Source organism: Plecotus auritus (genome assembly GCF_963455305.1).
Source record: "Plecotus auritus genome assembly, chromosome: 3".
Classification (NCBI taxonomy): domain Eukaryota; kingdom Metazoa; phylum Chordata; class Mammalia; order Chiroptera; family Vespertilionidae; genus Plecotus; species Plecotus auritus.
This window is the reverse complement of record NC_137772.1, coordinates 62,173,430-62,200,591: the sequence shown is the minus strand read 5'-3', so window position 1 is coordinate 62,200,591 and position 27,162 is coordinate 62,173,430. Positions and strand designations below refer to the sequence as shown.

Below are 27,162 nucleotides of genomic sequence, written 5' to 3'. Positions count from 1 at the left end.
TTTGTAAGTTACATGGTTCACCAATTTTTTGAAAGGAAGGAATTCTAGTAAGTTCTTGAGAAACGTCACCTGAGGTCAGCAGACAACAAGACACTTACTGGGAAAAAAGGTCTAATCCACTTTGTCTATAGTTTGATCTCAATAATAAACAGCACCTCCTCAATATTAAGTCTCTGCTTCGGTCAAGCTAACATTCTCTCTTCTAAAACTTGGTCATGATATGCCATGCCTTATCCAGAGTTTTCTTTACTTTTCAGTGGTAATCCAGATACACAGTAGGTCTTGAAGAAATTCTTTTAAAACTTACAAAAGCATTTTTAATGATTTATCCATACTAATCATAATTACCATAAATGTATATATTTTACCATATTAAATAGAAGAGAAAAAATATAACTTACCTGGCAACACTAAAACCATAGTAGGCCACCCAGAAGATCCTGAAAATTTCTTTAATTCGATCCAGGAATTAAGATTTTCATGAACAGATGTTAATTTTGGTCCAAATCCTGAATTCTGAAGAGTTCTGACCGGAATCAACAAACGCAGGACGTCTTCTGATTGTGCAGTACCACACTGAGGGTCAAACTCGATAGTCATCCACCGTACACATTCTGGAAATGTCACCTGAGGTAAGCAGGCAACAGGACACTTGCATTTGTTAAGAAGAATTAGATTTTTACTTTCTCTCTTAAAAACATACTTCAAAGACAATGCTTTCAACATTTTAAAAATGATTTTTAAGTAGAAAACTAATAAAGTAGATTAAGAACTCAAGTTATTAATGTTCAATATAAACTGTTCCTACTCCCCACTTGCAATACTTAGTGCTCTCTACCTAATATTTGGTTGACATTACATTAATATTTGTAGCCCAGCCGGCATGGCTCAGCGGATGAGCATCAACCTATGAACCAGGAGATCACAGTTTGATTCCCGGTTAGGGCATGTGCCTGGGTTGCGGGTTCGATCCCCAGTGTGGGGTGTGCAGGAGGCAGCCAATCAATGATTCTCTCTCATCATTGATGTTTCTATCTCTCTGTCCCTCACCCTAACTCTCTGAAATCAATAAAAATATGTAAAAATATATTTTAAAAAATATTTGTAAATACACATTGATATCATAAAAATATTACAAAGCTACTTAATATTCATAAACATTCAACTATATGAGTTTTTTTGGAATAGTTTACTTATTTAATAAATTTTTCAATTCAGTAAGTATACATTTAAGGAATATAAGTAGATAAATTAAAATAAGATTTTACCTATAAAATATAAAGATATATTAATGGAAAATGAATAAATTACTAAAATGTAAGGTTTTAGTCACTTTTAAATTACCTAGCATTCATAGTATCTATTACAAATGCTTCTTTTCATTAGGAAAAAAACCTTCATATGTTATGAAAATATACTAGTTAAACACACGCACACAGAACTTACACATATGGTAAAAAACCTAGGTTTTTATATTTTCCTAACCTGAAGTTTTACTGTATATATGAGTTTATAATGGCACAGAATCACATGTATTTTTAAGGCCACTTTTAAGCTTCTGTCACCATCACCACAGAGAGAATTCTGTCATGGTAGTTAAATTACAGTTAAGCAGGTCCATGTTAAATAGTAAACTATGAATTGGTTGTAGAGTATAAAATGAGCCTTAACTATTTCTTAAATATAATATTAATCTAAAAACTTACCTAGAACTAAGTCAAACATTTTTAGTTAAGGATTTTTAAAATTATTCATTTAAATAAAAAGTTCAACTTTGTTCATAATAACATAAATGTAAATTAAAACTCAACTGATACCATTTCTCCCATGATATTGGCAAAGAACCCCAAATTTAACATACTCTGTTAAGGGAGGCCTTGAGAAAACAAGTACTCTCATTCATTGTTGGGGGGTGGGAAGGAGACACGGAACAGTATAAACTGCAGTGTAAGGGAATTTATCAACAACTAGCAAAACTACATATGCATTCACACTCTGAATCAGCTATACCAGATCTACGAAACACAAGGTTCCTCATTTTACATTTGTTTAACCCAGCAATTCCACTTCTAAAATTTACTTTGAAGATATGCTTCCAACAACATGAAAAAAAACAAAATCAAACATATACACAAATTATTCATTGTAAAAGAAAAAAAGCAAAATACTGAAAACACCTTGAATGTACACACCCATAAGACTGAATGAATAAAATGTGGTATATATTCACTGTGAAATATATATCATTGTAAAAAGAAAACAATGAGAATTAGCTCTTTAAATGAATATAGGAAGATTTCTATACACATTGTTAAAAAAACAAGGTACAAAATAGTATATATATTGTGCTACCATTTTTAAATAAATTAAGGAAAATAAGACTACATATATACATAGTGTATATTTTTAAATGATGACTTATTTTATCTTTAAAAATACATGTATACATAAATTTGTATAGATAGAAATATATAAACATATACATATATAATATAACAATTGCCTGTGTGTATAAACATGTGTTTATGTGTGAGTGTATGTATTACTTATGGACACTAGAAATATTTAGAAACAATAACCAACCCAGTAGAAATGAGCATCTCTAGTGCTAGATTTCGGCTTTTAAATAACCATCACCTCAAAAAGGAACCAGGGCACTTTGAAAAAAAATGGCTGGTTTCAGATATGAGGCAACAAATGTTTAAAATGACCCTAGAACCGTGGTCGGCAAACTGCGGCTCGCGAGCCACATGTGACTCTTTGGCCCCTTGAGTGTGGTTCTTCCACAAAATACCATGGCCTGGGCAAGTCTATTTTGAAGAAGTGGCGTTAGAAAAAGTTTAAGTTTAAAAAATTTGGCTCTCAAAAGAAATTTCAATCGTTGTACTGTTGATATTTGGCTCTGTTGACTATTGAGTTTGCCGACCACTGCAGAATATCTTATCATACCAGCGAGCAAGAATGCTATGAATGACAACAGGGTGTCTAATGAACACAGGAGGCAAACTAAAGAGGCTCCTATCCAACAAAGACATACGATCTAATCTACACTAATAAAAGAGAAACATGCAAATTACCATCACTCCGCTACACTACGAGCCAATCAGAGTGAGTATGCAAATTAACCTGAAAACATGGCAGCAGCCCCGCCCCCCCCCGCCTCTCCAGGCCTGTGGGGGTCAGAGTAGTCGGGCACCAGCACCTGAGGCTGGCTGCAGCCTGGGAGACGAAGAAGTCACCTGCCCCAATCCCAGGCCGCAGACAGTAGCAGAAGCCTCACATCCACCTGCCCCACGTCCTGGGGGAGACGGAGAAACCAGGCCCCAGCGCCTGAGACTGGTTGCAGCCCAGGAGATGAAGAAGCCGCCTGCCTCATGATCCCAGGCCGCAGCCAGTCGGAGAAGTTGCCCATACTGCATCCCAGGGAAGATGGAGAAGCCGCCTGCCTGCAGTCCAGGTGCTAGCACCTGCAGCTGGCTACAGCCTGGTAGATGGAGAAGCCACCTACCCTGCAGTCCTGGGCACCAGTAACTGTGGCTGGCTGTGGCCCGGGAGATCGAGAAGCCGCTTACCTCGTGGTCCCAGGCGCCAGCACTTGCGGCTGCAGCCCAGGCGAAGCCACCTGCCCACCATCCCCTGTGGCTGCAGCCGGCCTGGGCACCTATGGCTGACCAGAGGGAGGGAAGCCCGGATCCCAGGTGCCTGTGGTCGGCTGGAAGAGGGAATCCTGGGTCCCGGGTGTGGGGCCGAGGCAGAGGTGGTTAGGGGCAATCAAGCCAGCAGGGGAGCAGTTAGGGACAATCAGGCTGGCAGGCGAGCGGTTGAGAGCCAGCAGTTCTGGATTGTGAGAGGGATGTCCAACTGCCGGTTATCCCCTGAGGGGTCCCAGATGGAAGAGGGTGCAGGCCGGGCTGAGGGACACCCTTCCCACTCCCCACCACCCCCGTGCATGAATTTTGTGCACCAGGCCACTAGTTTCTTAAATAAAATTCAAGGAAACAAAAAAAGAAAGACATGGAGGGAAACCTATGAACTTAAGAGATAGAACCAATCACAATGTGTGGATCTTATCTGGAGTGTAATTCAAATAATTAAAATGTGCATATTTGGTGAAAGAAGAAACTGTTCATTTTTTAGTGTGATAATATGGCTATTTTTAATGGGTCCTCATATTTTAAAGATACATAATGAAATATCCATGGTTGTGCTTTAAAACAAATTTAGGAAAGAACAAAATGGGCAGAAAATAAATGAAATAGGTTAGGCCAGTGGTCGGCAAACTCATTAGTCAACAGAGCCAAATATTAACAGTACAACGATTGAAATTTCTTTTGAGAGCCAAATTTTTTAACCTTAAACTTCTTCTAATGCCACTTCTTCAAAACAGACTTGCCCAGGCCGTGATATTTTGTGGAAGAGCCACACTCAAGGGGCCAAAGAGCCGCATGTGGCTCGCGAGCCACAGTTTGCTGACCATGGGGTTAGGCCAAGAGGTGATAACTAACTGTTGAATCTAGGATGATAGATAAATGAGGTAACTGTACTAGTTTGTCATTTTATGTTTACCATATTCTACAAAAAGTTAAATACTTTATAAACACATAAAACTTAAACTTATAATTCAATTCTCCTCAATTTACATGATACAATTTAAAAAGCAAGAAATAAGGATTGTGAATACTCTATAATATTATATTTATATGTATTTTTTACATTATGTACAATAGAGTACTTTTTTTTTTTTTAACCCAGACACTTTTATTTACACTTTAGAAAGCAAACAGGTCGCCCACAAAGAATGGTTAAGAAACATGAGGAGGGCCCTGGCCAGTTTTCTCAATGGTTAGAGTGTCGGCCTGAGGACTGAAGAGTCACAGGTTCAACTTCAGTCAAGGGCATATACCTCGGTTGTGGGTTCAATCCCCAGCCCTGGTCCAAGCATGTGCGGGAGGCAACCAATCAATGTATCTCTTTCACGTTGATGTTTCTCTCTCTCTTTCTCTTTCCCCTTCTCCCTTCCTTCCACTCTGTCTGAAAATTAAGGGAAAAATATCCTCAGGTGAGGATTAAAAAAAGAAAGAAACATGAAGAGGTTCATATGTACTATTAAAAAGGTGTAATTCATCCATTAATCTGTATAAATACTTTTTCTGGCAACAGCAGTAAACTTTTAACCTCCCATTAATAGAGTACTTTAAATCCTACATTGTGTATATAAATTTTCAGAGCTGAGGCTGTAATACAAATAATTTCAGTTCTAAAAGTATGATTTTTAAGTTTTAATGGTTATATCTACTATTAAAATATATACTATGCAGTTTAGCATTATATACTGCACTGTACTTGTAAAAACTATGAAAATGAAAACAACTCTTATAAAGCCTGTAAAACTGCTCTTTAATGATAAAAATTCTGTCTTAAGCCCTTTTGTGTATCTGACAATGCTAATTACCTTGTGATTCTCTATGTTTAAATACTATAAAAGAAGTTATACTTCTGAGCAAAGGCAAGTATCCTTTAAGATATCATTACAGAACATCAAACCAAGTTTTAAACTCTCCCTAAAAATCGGTGCCTACCTTGTAGTGCATCACACACGCAGGTTTATAGGGGTGTTCACTCTCTACGACAGCATAGTGATTAGAGGTTGTACAAGCAGAGAGGCCTTGTTCGGGCTGGTTTCCTGTGGTGCTATCAGTTGACTGATTAGGATTGAACGCAGGAGGCGCATACTTCTGATTCAAAATGGCAACCGAGGGAAGCAACTGTTGGACAAGGCCAAAGACTTCTACAGCAACCTAGTAGATATATATATATATATATATACATATAAAGATTAAATAAGATAATAAATGTAAAAGTTGCTTTAAAATTATTAGTTATTATAATTATTGGTTATCCTTATTATTAAGAATTCCCATCTAGAGTTTCTTCTAACTAAGTGTTGAACAAGATGTTTGCTCAATGAGGAAAAAACATTTATTATAGATGTCTTAAATGTTATATGAAGACAAAAAGACAAACTAGTCTGTATTTTTAAATACTTTTGCCTTTTTCTGATCTGCAGTAAACTAAGTTTTAATCAATAATGATGGCAAAGAATCAATAGTTTATAATTTCTTCCTTGTCTTGACTATTTCACAATTTAAAAAACACTCTTATCTTTTTACTGCTATTTTTATTCAAAATGGAAATTTAGCATCAATCTCATAAATTTAAAAATCTCAGTTAACTTAAGCTTTCCTTACATGCCATATTTCTAAAATATATTTCCTATTCCCAAATTTTTCAAATGTAAAGCCAATAAGTAAGCATAGTAATGCAGTAAACAATACTAATAACACGAAGAGGTTTAATAATTTCTATCAATTAACAAGTCTATCTCTGCTTGTTAGCTGTATCCCAGATACTTCAAAGATTAAAATATTCTTAAAGAAAGGATACAAAGTCTAAAAAAAATGATTTTGTTTAAAAGAAGATTCAAAGTTAAAATTAAATTACATACCTTGGGAATAGCAGCAGCTACTGGTCCTATGTAGGCTATAATAAGGGGAAGCAGCATGGAAAACAGACTGGAAGAGCTAAGCAGTTCTGGAATGTCATCAGCTAAAAAGGGTATTAAAACTATAATTAGAAAGTAATTTCACTGTAATGAATATATGCTGTGCTAAATTTATATTTTATTATTTTGAGCAAAATTATAGTTGATGTCAACAAGTGCTTATTAGGACCTGACACTATTGTAAGGGCTTTATTTACATGTATTATCTCAATCAATAAGAAACTTTTATTATCCCTACTTTTTAGAAGGGAAACCAAGGCACACAGTGTTTAAGTACCTTGCCCAAAATCATACATCTGTAAAATGATAGAGCCAGGATTAAAACCTAGTGTAACAGTCATGATTTTAAACCACTACTCTTGGTATCACACCTGGCTTTTTGTGACATTAGGCAAATTACTTAATCTGTATATGCCTCAGTAATCATCTATAAAAAAAGGATACTAACAGTACTTCCCTCATTGGATGTTATAAAGATTAAGTTAATATACCTGAAATACTTAGAATAATTCCTATACATATCAAGCACTCCAAAAATGTTTGCTGTTAAGCTTTAATGCCTTCTGTTTTCCCATGAAAAGCACTTTGCTGATGGACATTTTACTCATTTTTACCAATGAACATGGTGCTGAAAGATAAGTTGAGTCTACATTATAAAGACTTTAATGTTGAAAACCGATCAATTATTCCAAAATACTTGTTTTTTAAGTCAGCTGTCGCATCAGAATAGGCTAGGTGCTTATTTAAAAACTAGAGGCCCGGTGCACGAAATTTGTGCACTGAGGGGGGAGGGGTGTTCCCTCAGCCCAGCTTGTGCCCTCTCACAGCCTGGGAGCCCTTGGGGGATGTCCAACTGATGGCTTAGGCCCACTACCCCAGGGAGCGGGCCTAAACCGGCAGTCAGAAATCCTTAGCACTGCCATGGAGGCAGGGGAGGCTCTGCCACTGCCATTGCACTCGCCAGCCGTGAGCCCGGCTCAGGGCTTCTGGTTGAGTGGCGTTCCCCCTGTGGGAGCGCACTGATCACCAAGGAGCAGCTCCTGCATTGAGCGTCTTCCCCCTGGTGGTCAGTGCACATCATAGCAACTGGTTGTTCTGCTGTTTGGTCGATTTGCATATTAGCCTTTTATTATAATAGGATAGGATACAGCTTCCTAGCCCAGCCTAAACCCTTAATTTGAATGGGCCAAATATTCTTCATTTTTAGCAAGTTTCTCAGGTAATTTTAATGTGCAACTAGGCTTAGAAACAAGTGTTATAAATAAGGTGGGGTGGGTAACAGTGAATATTTTTATAAATATAACTCTATTGCCAGTGAGGAAGAGGCCTCGATAACTAGACAAGGAATAAGGGAAAGGTGGCAGTGAGATTATTAGGTTATGATCCACTCATGAAAAAGAGGACATATGCTTGCACCATGGTAGCCTGAGCTAGGAGAGAACAGATAGAATGGAGAATACAAACTGGAGTTTCTGGTGGAAGAACTCATAAAACTCAATTTAGACAAATGAATTAGGGGAAATGTCTAGGGTTACTCAGACTTTGGGTAAATGGCAATACCATTACCGGAAATAAGACATTTAGGAAGAAAAACCGGTCTAAAGGAGAAAACAAAATGCTTTTTGACTATGAAAAGATAAAGGGAACACTCAGCTTAATCAAGAGTTTTTCTTTGACTAGTTTAAGTAAGAAAATAATAATTACCAGGCTTTTGAACATTCTACAAAAGTCTGCAATGCTGTATGAGTGTATGACTGATCCAAAATGATTGTATGTGTATTGTACATCTACAATGAACAAAACACTCTGGAAGTCCACCAGATGGTTCCTCTTCAGTAACTTTGTGCATAATTAACCTAATATTATTATTAAGAAAGTAAAAGTCTTACCATCCACAGCAAGAGCTCTGTGCAAGAGGTCTTTTGCAGCTCGAACAACGGTGCTTACCACAGAGAGAGCTCTGCTACAGTTTTTATCTTCCTCATTGGCTTTACTCAGAAGTTGGGACTGTAAATCTCCATCAAATTCACTCCTAGAACATGAATAACACATGAGATTATTTTACATGGTAGGTAAAACCTGATCTAACTCTAGGAATATCTAAATCAGAGCTCCTCATATACAGTTTAAAAAGTTAAAATTTAAAAAAGTAAATATGTAATTATATAATTTCAAGGAGTGACAGGGCATCAAAGAAAAAGAACATAGGATATAAAGTTATTTTAAATAAGATCAAGGACAGTCTATCTTAAAACTGCTATTAAACAAAGGCCTAAATTATGTATTTTAAAAAAGTCTGAGGGAAAAGTATTCAGGCAAAAGGAACAATAAGATAAAGTTTCAGAAAGGAACAAGATTGGTGAGTTCAAGGACCAGAATGCAGATAAGGGTATCTGGAATGAAAGGAGAACAAGTGACAAGGTGGGAAAGTTAGATCATGTGAAATGAGTATGCCACAGTAACAACTTTACATTTTATACTGGAATGGGGATGGAAATTTATGAGAGGATTTTGAGCAAGGGCAGAACTTGACATTTCCATTTCCATTAGATCACTCTGGCTATGCTGTGGAGAACTGACTGTAGGAGAGCAACACGAAAGGAGGGAGACTGGTTTAGAAGGCTGTTATCCAGGTAGAAGTGATGGCTTGAAGTAACTGTTAATTATGTGAGTAATCTGACATTTTAAAGATACAGCTGTCAGTACTTGAACTAGATGTAAAGTCAGAGAAAAAAAGAAGGCACAACCACTGCTGTGCAGGCACCTCTTCTAGTGCACAGTACTATCGGAATACATTGTTAGTACTTAAGTCGAACTTGCTTCCTTGCTAGTATTTTAAAAGTATAGATCATAATGAATTCTCTTAGAAGCATCATACTTTGTATACTCTGTTTCTTTGTGTCTCATTTTTTATTGAGCACTAGGGAATGCAGTATTTTAATTGTAACTTTGCCCATATCTTTATCTAGAGGTCTGTGGCTGTTTTTTTGTCCTCTATGAGTTTTCTGTCACCACAAAAAGCAGGATCACACTTTTTTTCTTCTTCCAGGTTGAGTTAGTGTAGTGTATTCTGGATTATCAAAATACTCATATAGTTTTGGGACTTTGAAATGGTATATATTCATGATGTGTAAAAAAGTATGATATATAACTGTACCATCTTAATTACATAAAAATGGAAGCTTAGTTGTGTAGATACACAGGGGAATTAGAAATATATGTCAGACTGTAAGCTGCTTGTGGATATGGATGATTTTGTTCTTTACTTCTTGTGTTTTCAGTTTCCTATTATATGCACATGTTAACTTTTTAAAAAAATGTTATTTTAAAAACTAAAAAAAAAAAGACTCCAAGGAGTTTGGCTGAAACTGTGGATGAGAGGATTACTTTGGACACATTAAACTAAGACTTCTATTAGCCAACTACCTAGAGCAGCCTTAAAGTGTTTATGTGACGGAGAGGTAAGAGTGAGTGCTTGATTTCCTGCCTGCAATCCCAGGGCCACAATTTTACCAGAAGCATGCCTGTAGGCAAGGTGTTTAATCACTTTGTCTCAGTTCCTCGTCAGTAAAGCAGGGATAGGAAAAGGGCCTACCCCTCATGAGGTTACTGTGAGGACTAGCTGCCAGCAGAGGTAAAACACTGAGAGCATGGCATGGCATACAGTAAGTGCTCATCCTACATTAACTATCACCATCATTTCTATTACACTCACTCAAATAAAGATATCAAAGTGTAAACTAGATATTCAGTCTGGGGCTCAGATGAGATAAAAACTAAAGATATAACCTTGGGAGCCTCAGAGTAAAATGGTATTTAAAGTTAAGAGACTTTAATCGTTTTAAACTTAACTATTTTTTTTAAATTGAAGCTAAGTATATTTATATTAAAGCTTGGTAAAAAACAATCAAGATATCTGAAACATTGTATTATGTAGAAGATATGACAATTAAAGATATGTCTTCTCTTGTGCATAACATAGTTTTTACTCTATGACTTGAGAAAAGAATAATGTAGTGTTTATTGTAGTGCTATGTGACAAAGTTTTCATGATGGGTGAAATGATTAAAAGTTTTTGTATCTCAGCAGCAACATGCCAATATAGCTATTTAATGTGTATATTTCTATCCTATTTCACATGGAGAAAGGAGGCAGAAAGTCTACATTCAGGGAAACTATTTTGTGCTAATTGCGAGAAAACAGCAAACCTCTGAAAGTGATATGCAATTTCAGTGATTTGATGCAAAGTCAGGTTGAGGACAAAAGTGACTGGTACACACTACTCCTTAGGATTCCAGCTAAGTTGCTAAAAGAAAAATTTAGACTCAGTCAGAAATGTATACTTAAAAGTTTTTTTAAATCCAAATAATATTTTTTTTATTTCCCACTGTTTACATAAGAAATTGTTTTTGTTAAACACATAGGAAACATATAATTATATACTCTAGGACTAGAGTCATAGACATAAAAATATTCTGCAGACTGTACAACAAAATTAAGGCAATACTAGTACTTGGGTAGAATTGATTGATCATCATTTTTAGGTATTTTTGGAAAAAAATAACATTCCATTTAAATTAGAAACTGCAGACCACAAACTATAAAGGTGACAACATAAAAGTTTCAAATACATTATCAAAATAATGACAAATTTCAAAGTATTCACCTTTAAGGTGAAACTGAATTTAGATATTAAAAATGAAACTTTAAATATGAATTAGCACAAGTACTACGTGCAAGAAAGAGATACTGTATAATTTAATTATAACTTACCCATTCAGCATATTTTACCTAGAGAGTAAATTATGTATATTCTACTACTTTAAAATAGGTCCTGACTTCTATAAACACACCTACCGATAGTAAAGTATTTGTGGAATCTGTCCTCTGGTTTGGTTTGTGCCATTACTACTCAAGCTGCACGTACTGAATGTAAATGTCACACCATCAGGGCACTGAACTGTGGTCATTCCTCCATCTCCATTGGCCGTTCGGCTTCCATAATTCCTCAAGCGCACAGCATATTTAATATTTTCCTTCACAATGAAGATGTAAAACATGTTTATATTTATTCATAATGTGTAGAAATATACAAAAGGAACCCTGAAGTAAACTGGGCAAATATATTGTATTTCATTGTCATTTATATTGACAATTTGTTTACATGAGTTTTTAATGAATCAAACAGGATAACACTTATTGATATTTATTTTTTAACAGAAGCTGTCCTAAGTACTTTGTGTGATTTAATTAAATTAATCATTAAAAAGACCTCATGAAGTACTGTTATTATCCCTATTTTATAGATGAGGCATCTGAGGCACAGAGAAGTTAAGTAACTTGCCTAAAGTCACAAAGCTAGTAAAAAATGGAACTAGGATTTGAATACAGGCAGTATGATTCTAGTTCTCGCTCTTAGTAATAGTGTCACCAGTATTAGCCATAATAAAAGATTATAAATACATAAGACAATATTTTTCTTTGATGAATTTAACTTTTGAAATAATTTAAAAGAGGGAAAAAATAATGGTGAGTCCATTATATTTTTATTTTAAGAAAATATACTCAGAGACAGAAATAAATAGGCAGATACAGAAAAAATATCCATAGGAAAAAGTTGTCCAAAATATGATGCACTATATACAGAAAATGTGAGATACAGATACTGATACTGATAACTTATAATTCATGATATAAAATTCACAATAAAGGTTTTTGGTTTCTGGTATCTAAACTCTTTGGTGAGGTTTCTGGTGAACTTACCTAAAATTCTGTTCTATAATGAAAATTATTACAGTTAAATGCAGCATTACTTTATCAATAAGTATTTTAATATTAAGTAAAATTTCTGTTTTGATAAAGTTAAAGTTATTTACTGCTTGACATTTAAGTTATATAAAGTAACTATAATAGTAAATACTATTTGTTAATACTAATTATTTTTTAAAAGAGTTCTGGCACTAGAAGAGAAGAAAGGGCAGGAATTAATATTTATTGAGTTTCTAAACTGTACTAGACATTGAGGAGAGTACTTTATTCCATTATTTAATTTAATTTGAACATCACTACAATGTAGGTATTATCCTTCCCAATCTACAGGTATGTCTCAAACTGGTTAAATGATGACATGTCAGTATCTTAGAGCTAAATGTGAAAGAGCAGGTATCTGAAGAAGCTAAATCTGTTTGACTCCCAAATCTAACAATACCTGTCATTATACTGTACTTTTTACTATGCCAGACTTTAGGAGATCTTCTGCAATTACGAATAATATGCAGTACTATGACGAGAATATAAATGTACTCCCTAAACATTTAAAGCACCACATAAATAAGTATTTTTTGATATTTTTAAGTAAACTACATAATAATACCTATTATTTACAAAAGAAACATATTAGTAAAGTTACCTTTAAAGGAACAACTTTGTCAAGTCTGATTTCAGCGATATCACTGGGTGAATCATCAGTTGTATAGGTTCCTTTGACTAATTCTAGAGATGTCCATCTATGAGAATGAGTTGAATCTCCTGCATGTTCGCTCTAATTAAAACAAACAAAACGAAGTCCACCACACTCTTTATTACACGAACTATTTTGATATATAATCCATAACTGTTTTAAAGCATATAACATTAGGTATTAGCATTTCCTCATATATATGACAAAAAAATTTTTTTGTACTCTATAAACTATTTACTTTTATCTGATTTCTTGTGGAGTCTAAAACCTAAATCATATAAATGTGCTTTTCTCATCTGATGTCCTCAAAGAATTCCTAGTTCTTCATAAGAATAATGCTATATCTATAAAGCCTAATGAAATAGAGAAAGAATTAATTTAACTGTTTAAAAATATAAAACAAAGACAGATTGCTATATATTAGGAAAAACTACGTTTTGTTCCATTAATAAAGCTTTGTGAAAACTCATGTACTTTTATTTAGAGCATATAGCAAAACAGAGCTAAAACAATCAGTAAGTATCTTTACTAAGAATCATCTATTATTAGCACACTATGACAAAATTGCTTAACCACGGATATAGGTAGTAATATTAGTCTGAATATTGTTCTTGTTTCTGGAGAACTTATAACAGCAGAAAAAAATTTACTCAAGATTGTAACCAGAGGTTCAGCTATATAATTTCTAGTCTTTTCATTTAAAATCTTTCCTGGAAGTGTAAAAAATATGAGGCAGGAGTGATCCAAGATGGCACATTAGCAATCACGTAGAATCCTCTCTTTCAATTTCCTTAAAATCTTCTATGATTGACCTACCCTCAAAGATTTGGACTATCATACTATGATAAGACCTCCTGACACACAACCCACACAGCAACATGAACACTGTGAGAGTGGTACTTACATCATCAACCAGCACCTCTAATTCATATTCATGAATTCCACCTCCTCCATAGACAGAAAAACCAACCACAACTATTCCAGGCTTGTCAACTGAAAAACAGATTGCGTCAGGGGACCCATTCCCAGTGTTCCAACTTCTTCCCTGACTTGTTTTTGTGAATCGGTTGGCACTGGCTTTAACAGAGTGCAGAGAATTAAGTCCATCGATCTGTGAATGACAAAAGCAATTACAACAGTAGTCTACCTGAGTGTTAATAACATACCTTTAAAAACACTAAGCAAAGGTTTCTAAGTTCAGTTAAGTAACCTACATTTAACAAGTGAGGTAAAAACCTTCCAAATGGCACATTTCTATTAAAAGACTAGGGGCCCGGTGCATGAAATTCATGCACTGGGGAGGGGTCCCTCAGCCCAGCCTGCCCCCTCTCACATACTGGGAGCCCTCAGGCCCGTTGGGAGTGGGCCTAAGCCGCAGACTGGCCTCCCTTTGCAGGAGGCGACCAGGCTGATCAGGGGAAGGCGCCAGCCCCATCACCCAACTGCTGCAGCCACTGCCCGCCACCGCAGCCGCCAAGGTATTTTCATCAACACAGACTCCAGTCCCTTCACCATGAAAAAATGACAACTTTCTTTAGGCATTTTCAAGATGTGTCTTTCATAGGATATGACATTTCTTTCTTTCTTTTTTTTTTATCCTCACCTGAGGATATGTTTCCATTGATTTTTTTCCCCTTCCCTCGGATTGCTGGCTCTGCCCCTGCCCCTCTGATCCCCAGCTCGGAGTGACCTGGGTGCCGAGGATGTTCCTGGGACCCAGGTACATATGCAAATTAACCACCATCTTTGTTGGGTTAATTTGCATACTCACTCTGATCAGCTGTGGGCATAGTAGCGGAGGTATGGTCAATTTACATGTTTGTCTATTATTAGGTAAGAAGATTAACCAACAATAAAACCAGATTTCCTCATTTTATATTTATACATCAACACTTGAGAATATTTTCTTCTTTTAGTCATATTAAATGATGCATTTCACTTAATTTATAATGTCAAAACTATAAACTTGTTATTACAGTAATACCATATGAATGATCACTCACTTCGAAAACAGATAGCAAAAAATGTCATCAATATTCTATAGACCAACAAATTTCAAACTATACCACACAGAGCTCTAGGAATTCTGCAGAGATAGGTATTCAAGAAAGAAGTAAACTCAGGGTCCCCTCTTCAGTCAGAACACCCCTCCTTTTACCTGTAAGTTTACAAGTAAGACTTCATTTGCAGAAAATGTTGTCTTAGGTCTGAAGAACACTAATGTATAGTGATATTAAAACTTGGCATTCAAAAATTTTGCGCACAAACACACACACAAATACAACCACAAAGACTTTCATTAGAGAGGATCAGAGAACTTACTTTGGTTTAAAACCACTCTTTTTTAATTATAGACCTTGCTGCTGATCTAAGATGGCTTCAGGAATTTGAGAAAGAAAATTGAAGAGAAAGAAAAATTGCAGTTTATAATTCTAGCAAGAATGCTCTGGGAAAGAAAGAAATATGACTATCTAAGACAGGACCTTTGGGAACTCCAAAGGCTAAATATTAGGAACCTGTAATTTTGGGCATTTCTTTTCATTAGACAAGTTAGTTCATAGGGGATAACTAGATAATAACATTCTGGGTGGGACCTATGTGTGCACTACAGACTTTCTTTATCAGATCTACCACAGAAGATAAGCATATTATATACGCTGAATTAATAACGAAAAAAAATGTTAATGTCCTGACAGGGTTTCAATGGCACCTGAGGCCAAAGCCTAAGCTAACTAAGAACTGGAGGAAGTGCTTCCCAGGTGAGATACTAAAATCTGCTTAGGTGCATATAATCACTCAGAAATCCTAAAGGCTAAACTGTCGCCATGAATCAATAATGAGTGTAGACTAAATGGGCTAATTCAGAATAGATTCTAAAATAAATCTAAAAGTAAGAACAAGCAAAGACTAGGAATTATGAAAGTAAAATAGAGAAAAAAAGTTCCTTTGTAAAAAATTTGAGACCTGAAACCAGAGTATATGCTAGTTATTAAATATTCATTCCAATGATATAATTCATATTATGACATGATTTTCAAGACCAGTGTACTATTTGCTTTTGGGGGGGGGAAATAAAACCACTTACGAAATACAGCCAAAATGTTTAGATAAATTATAAAACAGATATTACAGGGCAGTGAAATATAATGTTACTTTACAAAATGTAAAGGTACTTAAAAATGTTTCAAAATGGTTTTCTCAAACATAATATTTGATCCTTTTAAGACTCTGTGGTATGGCTATACAAGAATGTGAATGTACTATACTTAGTGCCATTGAACTATACACAGAAAAATAGAATAATAAATTTATGTTATTTATATTTTACAATATTAAAAATACTTTGTAACTTAGGTAAGATAAAAATTATTATTCCCATTTTACATATGTATTTGTCTAGAGTCAATCAAGTGGGCATAGCTACCTTTTTACCCTTTCTATGCCATGCATTCATTAGTAATAGTCCTACTTCCATTACTCATTACGCAGCAACGCAAATTATTTTATTATATATTTCATTATATATATATAATGAAATATATAATAAAATAATTTGCGTTGTATTATTTTATTATATATTACATTACATTTTAATTGATTCAGAGAGAGAGGAAGGGAGACAGAGAGAGAGAGAGAAACATTGATTGGCTGCCTCCTGCATGCCCCCCACTGTGGATGGAGCTGGCAATCCTGACATGTGCCCTGATTGGGAATCTCGAACTGATGACCCCCAGGTGCATGGTGTTACTCAACTGAGCAACACCAGCCAGGGCCAAACTTGCATTTACTGGGATATGACAGTGGGGTTGTGCAATGAAGCAGCTAAGAGAAAAACATATATATTTGTATATGTGTGACATCCTGGGTAAACTGGTGAGAGAGGAAGCAAATAAGAGCAGAGAAGAGGTATAAGGAAGGGGCAAACAGCCTAGTTAGCTTAAATGTATTTTTTTAAGGAAAAAAACGACAACGGTGGGATTGAAATCAGTTTCTATGAAGTCAAAATATATGAAAAAAGAAACTATGTGGGAAGTTTAAACATGTGCTTATTATCCAATTTCAAAGTAGAACATTACCTCAGATCCTAGGGCTGAGGCTGTCAGTTCACTGACAATACTGGCCAGTAATCCACAGGTATTATAGACCAGGTGGGAGGAGAATAGCTCATTTTCCCTCCTTAGGCTGTTCCTGACTGGGAGCACAACAATAACCAGCATTTTCTCCAGAACTTCACGGAAGCTTGTCATCCCAGAGATGTTCTCTTCACTCTGTGATACATTAAAAACAAACAAACATAAACAAACAAACAAACAAACAGTTCCAAGATACTGCTTTCTTTTCCTTCTCAGGGGCACTCAATTTCAAAATCTTGTCTTTCTAGATGACAACCTTAAAATTCAGACTCAAGTCTAATTCCATAAATCTATCCAGTTGTATGTGGAGTCATTATATCTACTTTTCACTTAGAATTTCTTTTTAAATTATTAGCCTCTGTGTATCATAAAAGTATCACACATTTACAAGCTATGTTTTACTAGATTTTTGTCATTTTCACTTATTTTCTTAACTTAACAGAAACAATTCTTTATGACAAACAGAATAAAACTCTTCCCATTTAAAAAGCTTTCTCTATAGACAAGATTCCAATCTCAGATAATTATTTCTGGTATATTTAGAGGTAAAGCAACTAAGAAATACTGTAATCTCTGCAAATCTATTTTCTAACAAAATTCTTTCTGTACGTGTATGTAATAAAAATATGGAATTCTATAACTATTCCTATAAAATTTTACAACTTCTATGTATTTGACTTCATAAGCAAAGAGAGAAAAATTCCAACCTCTACCAATGGAAAAAGATCAAGATAAGAAATTACAGAATCTCACTAAAGACCAATGGGAAGTCCAACCAGCATGGCTCAGTGGTTGAGCGTTGACTTATGAACCAACAGGTCATGGTTCAATTCCCAGTCAGGGCACATGCCCAGGTTGTGGGCTCCATCCCCCGTTGGGGATGGGCAGGAGGCAACCAATCACTGAGTCTCTCTCATCATTGATGTTTCTCTCTCTCTCCCTCCCTCCCTCTCCCTTCTTCTCTGAAATCAATTTAAAAAATACATTTTTTAAAAAAGATCAATGGGAAAACACTTTTTTCCCCAGAAAAAGAAGGAAAAAGATGATAATTGATTTTAATTGATATTCAGCATGAACATTATCTATCTCCTTTACCACCCTCAATATTTCTTAGTCAATTGTGGACAGAAAACAAAACGTATTTAATTTCATCAAGGGGTCAATGGGGGAAAAGAGGGATATATGTAATACTTTCACAATAAAGATTTAATTTTAAAAGTATAAAGAATATTCTATGACTATTGTTTTGTATTGCTTATTTTAATGTAACAAAATGTTTTGGAAAATGTTTTAAAAGTTACTTATTTCCTTAGAATTCTATCTTGGCAATATAAAATATATTAGAAGATACAGTTTTTTATAATATCTACAATTTTCAAATGGTTCATCTAAAAAAATTACACAGGAATGCATTCTATAACACTCTCAAATTTCTTATAGGTTAGGAATCATTAAAAAAAAAACAGAGAAAAAAGAGTACTTATCGATAGGTAAACATGAGCATTTTTTTTGGCCTTAATTTTAGTCCTTTTTACGAAACACATAATTATTTGGTAAATATATTTACTGATATAGAAGAACTAGAGGCCCAGTGCACAAAATTTGTGTGTGTGTGTGGGGGTGTCCCTCAGCCCAGCCTGCACCCTCTCCAATCTGGGACACCTCGAGGGATGTCCGACTGCCCGTTTAGGCCCAATCCCGGGCCGAAATGGGCAGTTGTACATCCCTCTCACAATCCAGGACTGCTGGCTACCAACTACTCACCTGCCTGTCTTCCTGATTGCGCCTAACCACTTCTGCCTGCCAGCCTGATCACCCCCTAACCACTCCCCTGCCTGCCTGATTGCCCCTAACTGCCCTCTCCTGCAGGCCTGGTCACCCCTAACTGCCCTCCCCCGCAGGTTTGATTGCCCCCAACTGCCCTCCCTTGCAGGCCTGGTCCCTCCCAACTGCCCTCCCCTGCTGGCCTGATGGCCGACAACTGCCCTCCCTTGCAGACCTGGTCCCTCCCCTGCTGGCCATCTTGTGGCAGCCATCTTGTGTGTTGGAGTGATGGTCAATTTGCATATTACTCTTTTATTAGATAGGATAAGCACTAAGCCAAATATGTCTCCATTTGGCAGTTTTATTGCTTCAATATAAAAGTTATATTAGAATACCTACCTGGCTGAGTTTTTCCATCTGTGCTACCAAAAGTGGAAAACGGTGAACTAGTGTTGAGTCATTCTCTGTGCTAACTTGCTTAACAATTGATCGTAGTAGTACTTCTCCATCATAAGCAATAGGGAAGATAGAAGTCAGTTTAACAGAGGTGTGACACAGAGCTGACATAACAGCTGCTAGGAGTCGACTACTTGATGTCTTGAAGTTAGCTTCTTGAATGTCCTTTTAAAAACAAAAATATGTTACTCACTAAAAAAATACTGCATCAATATAATCCAAGTTTCTGGATATACAAATGGGAAACACCATTTTAAATCATACCAAAATTTTCTAGAGTTCAATCATTGTAATTGTGTTGTTACAGAATAATATTACATCAATACTTTTAAACACTTGTTTAAGTTATTACCCAATGAAGATGTAAAACTATTAAATATGGTCAAGAAAAATCAACTCCTGTTCTCTAATAAATGAGTTTATATATATATTTCTGTATCTTCAGAATCACAGTTCTGTCCATCAATATTCTCAAGGACATAAAAAAGTCCCCAATTAGTATACATATAAGGCATTTCCAGTAACAAGCACTGAAACTACTTTCCTCAAATAAATTATATTGTAATTCTGTGCTCCTATAACATTTCACTAATATTAACATCTCGCAAGATCACAAAATTATGCCATCACATTGCACAGTTTATTCAGGAAAAGTAGTAGCAAACATGTAAAATTTTATAACAAAGATTTAAAAAGTTATCCGCACAGGATATCCTAATTCACAAAGGAATTTGTGTATGCCCTGCACACATTACTTAGTTCATTAAACACGTGTTACAAAGACAGGCTAAAAGTAAAACAACATTCTAAATATTACACCAATGTTTGTCAAAGTCAGTCTACTGAGCAGCATTTATCTATGAAAGGTAAGTGCTACAGATCTGCTACATAACATTGTACCTACAGATAACAATATTGTGCTGCACACTCAATATGTGATGAGAGGGTACATTTTATGTTAAGTGCCCTTGCTACAATAACATTTTTTTAAAATGCTGAGAAAAAATAAGGTCAATATCTAAATGGCTACATAAAATAAAAACGAAGTTGCCCACCCAGATGTCATTACTAGAATACCTTTCCACGACGCTATCATACCCTGGTGATTGATGCCAGCGAATTTCTTTTTTGTGGGAGAGGTGAGGTTGAGAGGGGGCTCTAGAATTTCTAGTACAATGTTGAGTAGGAGTGATGAGAATAGATACCTTGTATGTTGTTCCAAAATTTAGGGAAACAATAAATATTTCACCATTAATTTTTATGTTAGCTGTAGATACCCTTTGTCAGATTTAGAAAGTTTCCTTAAATCCTAGTTTGCTGAATTTTTATCGCTGAATAAAATTTTGTCAAATACTACTTTCGATCTGCAGTTGGGAATATGCGTATTTGAAGTGCTGACCTATTACATGAAATTTTCCATTGTGTGGGTCATCAGCCCACCTAACCCTCATATTGTTCAAGGGTCCACTATACTTTTTCTGCATCTATGGAGAAGATCATATAATTTTCCCTGTTTATTTTGTTAATATAGTGAATTACAATGAATTTTGAATGCTAAACTACCCTTGCATTTCAAAGATGAAGCCCACTTGGTATGATACATTTTTTACATTGTTCGATTTGATTTGATAATATTTTCAAGAACTTTTCCATCTGTTTCAGAGTAATATTTTCCATCCTAATATTTTAATATTTTTGTCAAGTTTTGGTATCAGGATAAAGCTAACTTGATGAATTAGTTGGGAAATGTTGCCTCTTGTATTCTCTGAAAGAGTTTGTAAAAGATTGTTATTATTCCTCTTATATGTTTAAAAAAATTCTCCAATGACAATATGTAGGGCTGGAATTTTCTTTGTAGTAGTCTTTGATAATGAATTCAATTTTTAATGGATATAAGGCAATTCAGATTTTCTATTTCTTATTGTATAAGTCTTGCCTAAGTTATATTTTTCAAGAAATTTTTCTTTTTTATTCAAAGTTATAATTTATTGGTATAAACTTGCTCATAATATTCCCTTATTATCATTTTGATGTCTGTTGGATCTATAGTGCTATTCCGTTTTATTCCTGATAATGGTATTTTATGTTTTTTCTTTCTCATGTCTCTCAAGCAGACTTTCTAGGAGCTTTAAAAAGTTTTTTTCAAAGAACCAACTTTTGACTTTATTCATTTTCTCTACTTACTATTTTACAAATTTCTGTCCTTACCTTTCTTATTTCCTTCCTTTCTCTTTGTTACTTTCTTCTTTCTTTGGATTTGATTTGCTTTTCTTTCTGGCTTCTTAAGATAGATACTAAGATCATTGGTTTTAAACCTTTCTTTGTTAATACAAGCATGTAAATGCATACATTTCCTCTATAATTGATGGTATAGCTACTTCTTACAAATTTTTGTTATATTTTTATCTTTCAGTGTGAAATATTTTTTTAAATATATATTTTTTAAATACATTTTTATTGATTTCAGAGAGGAAGGGAGAGGAAGAGAGAGACAGAAACATCAATGATGAGAGAGAATTATTGATCGCCTGCCTCCTGCTTGCCCCGCACTGGGGGTCGAGCCAGCAACCCAGGCATGTGCCCTTGACCGGAATCGAACCTGGGACCTTTCAGTCCGCAGGTCGACGCTCTATCCACTGAGCCAAACCGGCCAGGGCAATATTTTTTAATTTACTTGGATTTCTTCTTTGATTTACTGGTTTTTAAAAGTGTGTGTATTTTCCAAATATTTGGTGCTTTTCTTGATATATTTTGCTATTTATTTCTATTGTGCTCTGAAAACACTTCCCTTAAAGTTTTAATATTATGAAGTTTACTAAGACATCTTATGACCCACAACCTGATCTTTGTGAATATTACATGTATTAGAGGCCTGGTGCACAAAATTCGTGCATGGTGCGCGGGGGGGTGGGGGGATCCCCTCAGCCCAGCCTGCACCCTCTCTAATCTGGGACCCATTGGGGGATGTCTGACTGCCGGTTTAGGCCCGATCCTAAGGATCGGGCCTAAACCGGCAGTTGGACATCCTTTTAACAATCCTGGACCACTGGCTCCTAATCACTCACCTGCCTGCCTGCCTGGTTTCCCCTAAATGCCCCTCCCCTGTCAGCCTGATAGCCCCTAACTGCCCCCCTCTGCCTGCCTGGTCACCCCCAACTGTCCTCCTCTGCCAGCCTGGTCTCCCCTAACTGCCCCCACCCCGTCGGCCTGGTCACCCTTACTGCCCCCCCGCTGGCCTAGTCTCCCCTTATTCCCCCCTGCTAGCCTAATCGCCCCCAACTGCCCCCCCCCCTGCTAGCCTGGTTGCCCCTAACTGCTCCCCTCCGCTGGCATGGTCGCCCCCAACTGCCCCCCCCCCCGCCGGCCTGGTCGCCCCACGCAGCCTGCTGTTCAGTCATTTGGTCATCCCTCATTAACCCCCCTGCCGACCTGGGTGGCCCATGCAGCCTGCTGTTCAGTCGTTTGGTTGTCCCTCACTAACCCCCACTACCAGCCTGATCGCCCCACGCAGCCTGCTTGTTCAGTCATTTGGTTGTCCCTCACTAACCCCTCTGCTGGCCTGGTTGCCCCACACAGCCTGCTTGTTCAGTCGTTTGGTCATCCCTCACTAACCCCCGATAGCCTGGTCATAGGCAGCCATCTTGTGAGGGTGTGAGGGTCAATTTGCATATTACTTCTTTATTATATAGGATAGTTGGAAAGAATATGTACTATATATTGCATTTGAACATTCTGCTTTTTAAATGTCACTTAGACCAAGGGGGTTGATAGTATTGTTCAAATCTCTATAAACCTACTGATTTTTTTTTTGTCTCATTGTTCTATAAATTACTGAAAAAGCAGTATTGAAGTCTCCAACTATCAATGTGAATTTGTCTATTTTTCCCTTTAGTTTTATAAATGTTTTGCCTCAGATGGTTTGAAATTGTCATTTGGGTCATATGCATTTATGAGGGTTGTGGTTTCCTTATGAGGGAATGGATGATGTCAATGTGTAAGTTCACTCCCAGCTCTCTCTCCTAACTGTTCTGCATTTATCGAATGGTGGGGGCTGCCCTTTTAGTGCTGTCCCAGTTCTCACATATTCACTCACTATTGTTCTTTCCCTCTTACACACACACACACACACACACACACACACACACACACACACACACACAGGTTTAAGAGAAAATCAGCAGCTGCACATAATGACTGCCAGTTTTATAACTAAAAATAATAATAAAGCAAATAGAAAAAAATATTTTTTGAACTTTGGATTAGGAATGTTTTATTTTTATTAAATCTCACATATCAAACTAATTTCCTGATTTACCTTTTATAAAAGTTAGACTGAGGCAACTGATATTTATTATCTTGAAGAGAACGTATTAAGTAAGTATACCATATTTTCAACTAACATTTTATAAACTTAAATTACCTGATCCAAACAATTCAGCAGATCACAAAGGCAAGCCCACTGTAAGGCAGGGGTTGGGTAGAAGGAATGAAAGCAGGCAGTAAAGGTATTATGACACTCCTGAAGGACAGCTTCTAGGAGACTCAAGGGTTGACTGAGATATCCTTGAGGATCATTATCCAACTTCACCATGCAGTGATCAACTCCTTCTGATAAGATTTTCCTTAACAAAGTTCTGGTTTTTCCAATACATTCTGCTAATTTGCTAGTTTCTTCTACAACTGCTTTTCCTGTAGCTTTAAGGAAACAAAACAGGCTGTTAATTGAATAGAATAATAAATATGCATGAAAACATTCAATACAATTCATGTAATTTCCTATATTGCTAAAAATCACAAGTACTCAGAACCTAGAAAGGAAACAATTTAGAGATTAAGTATGGTCCAAATTTATTTCTTTTTAAAACCTATATAGAAAAATAAACAAAACAAAACACTGGTTTCAGCATGTAAATCCAAATCAGTTGTTCAAAAATTTCTATTTGACAAAACCTATTTAAAGTAACACTTTATTAGAGTATTTAATTTTAGTCTAACATGACTTTTTGTTATCAGAATGACATGTAATGTATTTTATTCTTTACAAGCATCACAGCAAGCTGACTTTCTCCCCTCTTTTAAGAAGCATGCTGAAGTCAGCTAGGGATTTTTTAAAATTGAATTTACTGGAGTGACATTGGTTAATAAAATTACATAGGTGTCAGGTGTACAATTCTATAATATATCATCTGTATATTATATTGTGTGTTCACCAAGGAATATTAAACTCTTGGCTATCCCTACATAAACCTTCTCAATTCTCAAATATTTTCTCCTCAAAGTCATTTAAAAAAATGATCATACCTGACACTGGGTAAATTTCACAGGTATAGACACGCAGTAACCTCAGACAACAGGTACCCACAAAGCGCAGTCTCTCCAAATCTAGAAGGGTAGCTGTGAACTGGAATCCTTTCAATCCTCTAAGTTCTTCAACTCCTAAGACTAAGGTGGTCCAGCTCCAGTGAAGAATACTCAACAATGACTCAAAACATTCCTAATCCAGAACATGAAGAAATAGATACCAATTAGTCCAAATGATACTATAGGATGAATCAAATGGAAAGCTTTATTTTAACTTGACATTTTTTGTTGAGTTTTGGTAGACCAATTAAAAGACACCTTATTAGTTCATTCATTAAATTACCATTAGAAACATTTTGAAGCTTGACAAAAATAGCAATGTAGTTAGGCATCTATAAAACAACATTCTTCAATATTTTCCTATTTAAAAATACATTTCTAAGTTTCTCTGCTACCAACCTATCTAGTTTATCATATAAGTAAAGAAATAAAAGAAAATCAGTTATAAATATACTAGAGGCCCAGTGCACGAATTCGTGCATGGGTGGGGTCCGGCCAACCTACCCTGATGGGGGCCCATCGGGCTAGGCCGGCCAGAGGGAGGGGATGCAGGCAGTTGGCCAGCCAGCCCTGCTCCCAATTGGGGGTGTAGGGGGCAGATCAGGGGCGGGGCCGGCTGGGGTCGAGCTCCTGGTTGAGGGGACAATTTGCATATTAGCCTTCCATTATGTAGGATATTTACTTGAAAGGAAAATTACACACTACGTTTTCAAGGTAGTAATATGTAAATAAACCAAAAGTATTTAACACTTGAATAATTTTTAATATAATAAACCATTTTAGCATATCAACAACATAAAAAGCTTATTTTATATCTACCTATTAAATTTTACAATACATCCTAAGCCAATTCTTGATAAACAAGTTAATAGAAGATAAAAAGTGACTATAAAAATACTAAAAATTCTTACTTGGATATTTTTAAAATTCTAAAATATGGGTTTGGGGGGTGGAGCATCCCTGTAGTTCTAGTTGGTCTGCAGGTTTTGTTATGCTTACATGATAATGGATACTAACTTAATCTTAAAGAAAAGCACTTATTCTCTCACTCCCACCAAATTCTCATCCTCTGGTATAGTTATACCGGTACCAAGAATAAGATTTTATACCTTAACTTTTAAAGAAATGATTGATAAGTTTCCTATATAAAGATTTCAATTACCTAATAACCACAAAACCACTCATACATAAATACAAAAAAACTACTAAGCACAGAATAAAAGATCACTAAAAAACACACACAACAGAATCGAAGATACTTATTTGGATCAAAAGATACCAAACTGATCATAATACTAAAAGGATCCAAGTTACCAAGTAGCCAAAATTCTTATACTCTTTTATTCAAAGCACATTCTCTGTAAACTGCCCTATCTCTTTTGGAAGGAATAGAGTCCAATAATTTAGAATGCAGTGGGTCTTCAAATAACGTCATTTCATTTAACATCATTTTGTTTTAACATTCATGAGACGTGTAGGAGCTTAGCTCTTATTTATATCAATTAGCCTATGGTAAAACTGGTTTCATTATACATCATTTACCTTAAGGTGCAGAACCTATTATCGATAACATTGAGGACTTACTGTACAACCATTCTATGGAATATGATGCAACATTAGAAAAGATTAAAATAGGGCCAAATGTGTCCACAGCATATACTAGGAAATTTTTAAAAAGGAAAATGCAAAACTTGAAGTATGATGAAACATAAATAAGAAGGTTCATAGCATATTGTATATGTGTATGTATAAAAATATAGCCTGGAAGAATATACCTCAAAATGTAAATAGTACTTATATCCTATCCTATCTAATAAAGAGGTAATATGCAAATTGACCATCACTCCAACACACAAGATGGCCACCCCTATGTGGTCAAAGATGGCCACCACAGATGGCCAGCAGGGGAGGGCAGTTTGGAGGGACCAGGCCTGCAAGGGAGGGCAGCTAGGGGACCAGGCTGGCAAGGGAGGGCAGTTGGGGGGGACCAGGCCTGCAGGGGAGGGCAGTTTGGGGTGACCAGGTCAGCATGGGAGCGCAGTTAGGGGTGACCAGGACAGTATGGGAGGGCAGTTAGGGGTGACCAGGCTGGCAAGGGAGGGCAGTTAGGGGTGACCAGCCTGGCAAGGGAGGGCAGTTAGAGGTGACCAGACTGGCAAGGGAGGGCAGTTGGGAGGAACCAGGCTGGCAAGGGAGGGAAGTTTGGGGTGACCAGGCCTGCAGGGGAGGGCATTTAGGGGTGACCAGGCCGGCAGGGGAGGGCAATTAGGGGCAATATGGCTGGCAGGGAGGGCAGTTAGGGGTGACCAGGCTGGCAAGGGAGGGCAGTTAGGCATGACCAGCCTGGTAAGGGAGGGCAGTTGGGGGCAACCAGGCCTGCAGGGGAGGGCAGTTGGGGGCGACCAGGCTGGCAAGGGAGGGCAGTT

At 36.4% G+C, this 27,162-nt stretch overlaps 1 protein-coding gene across 27 annotated transcripts in view; it reads right to left on the bottom strand.

The window, feature by feature from the left end:
* The window catches only part of MYCBP2 (MYC binding protein 2), a 308,362-nt gene that overhangs the window by 137,133 nt on the left and 144,067 nt on the right, over window positions 1–27,162 (bottom strand). For all 27 annotated transcript variants that reach the window (XM_080658818.1, XM_080658838.1, XM_080658842.1 and 24 more), the window contains 11 exons: window positions 24,677–24,869; window positions 23,796–24,070; window positions 19,319–19,540; window positions 17,099–17,290; window positions 13,927–14,133; window positions 12,972–13,103; window positions 11,420–11,598; window positions 8,452–8,594; window positions 6,506–6,606; window positions 5,580–5,798; window positions 402–627 (listed from right to left, as the gene is read on the bottom strand). In XM_080658818.1, coding sequence (XP_080514944.1) covers window positions 402–627; window positions 5,580–5,798; window positions 6,506–6,606; window positions 8,452–8,594; window positions 11,420–11,598; window positions 12,972–13,103; window positions 13,927–14,133; window positions 17,099–17,290; window positions 19,319–19,540; window positions 23,796–24,070; window positions 24,677–24,869 — 2,089 coding nt within the window. The remainder of the gene's footprint in view (window positions 1–401; window positions 628–5,579; window positions 5,799–6,505; window positions 6,607–8,451; window positions 8,595–11,419; window positions 11,599–12,971; window positions 13,104–13,926; window positions 14,134–17,098; window positions 17,291–19,318; window positions 19,541–23,795; window positions 24,071–24,676; window positions 24,870–27,162) is intronic.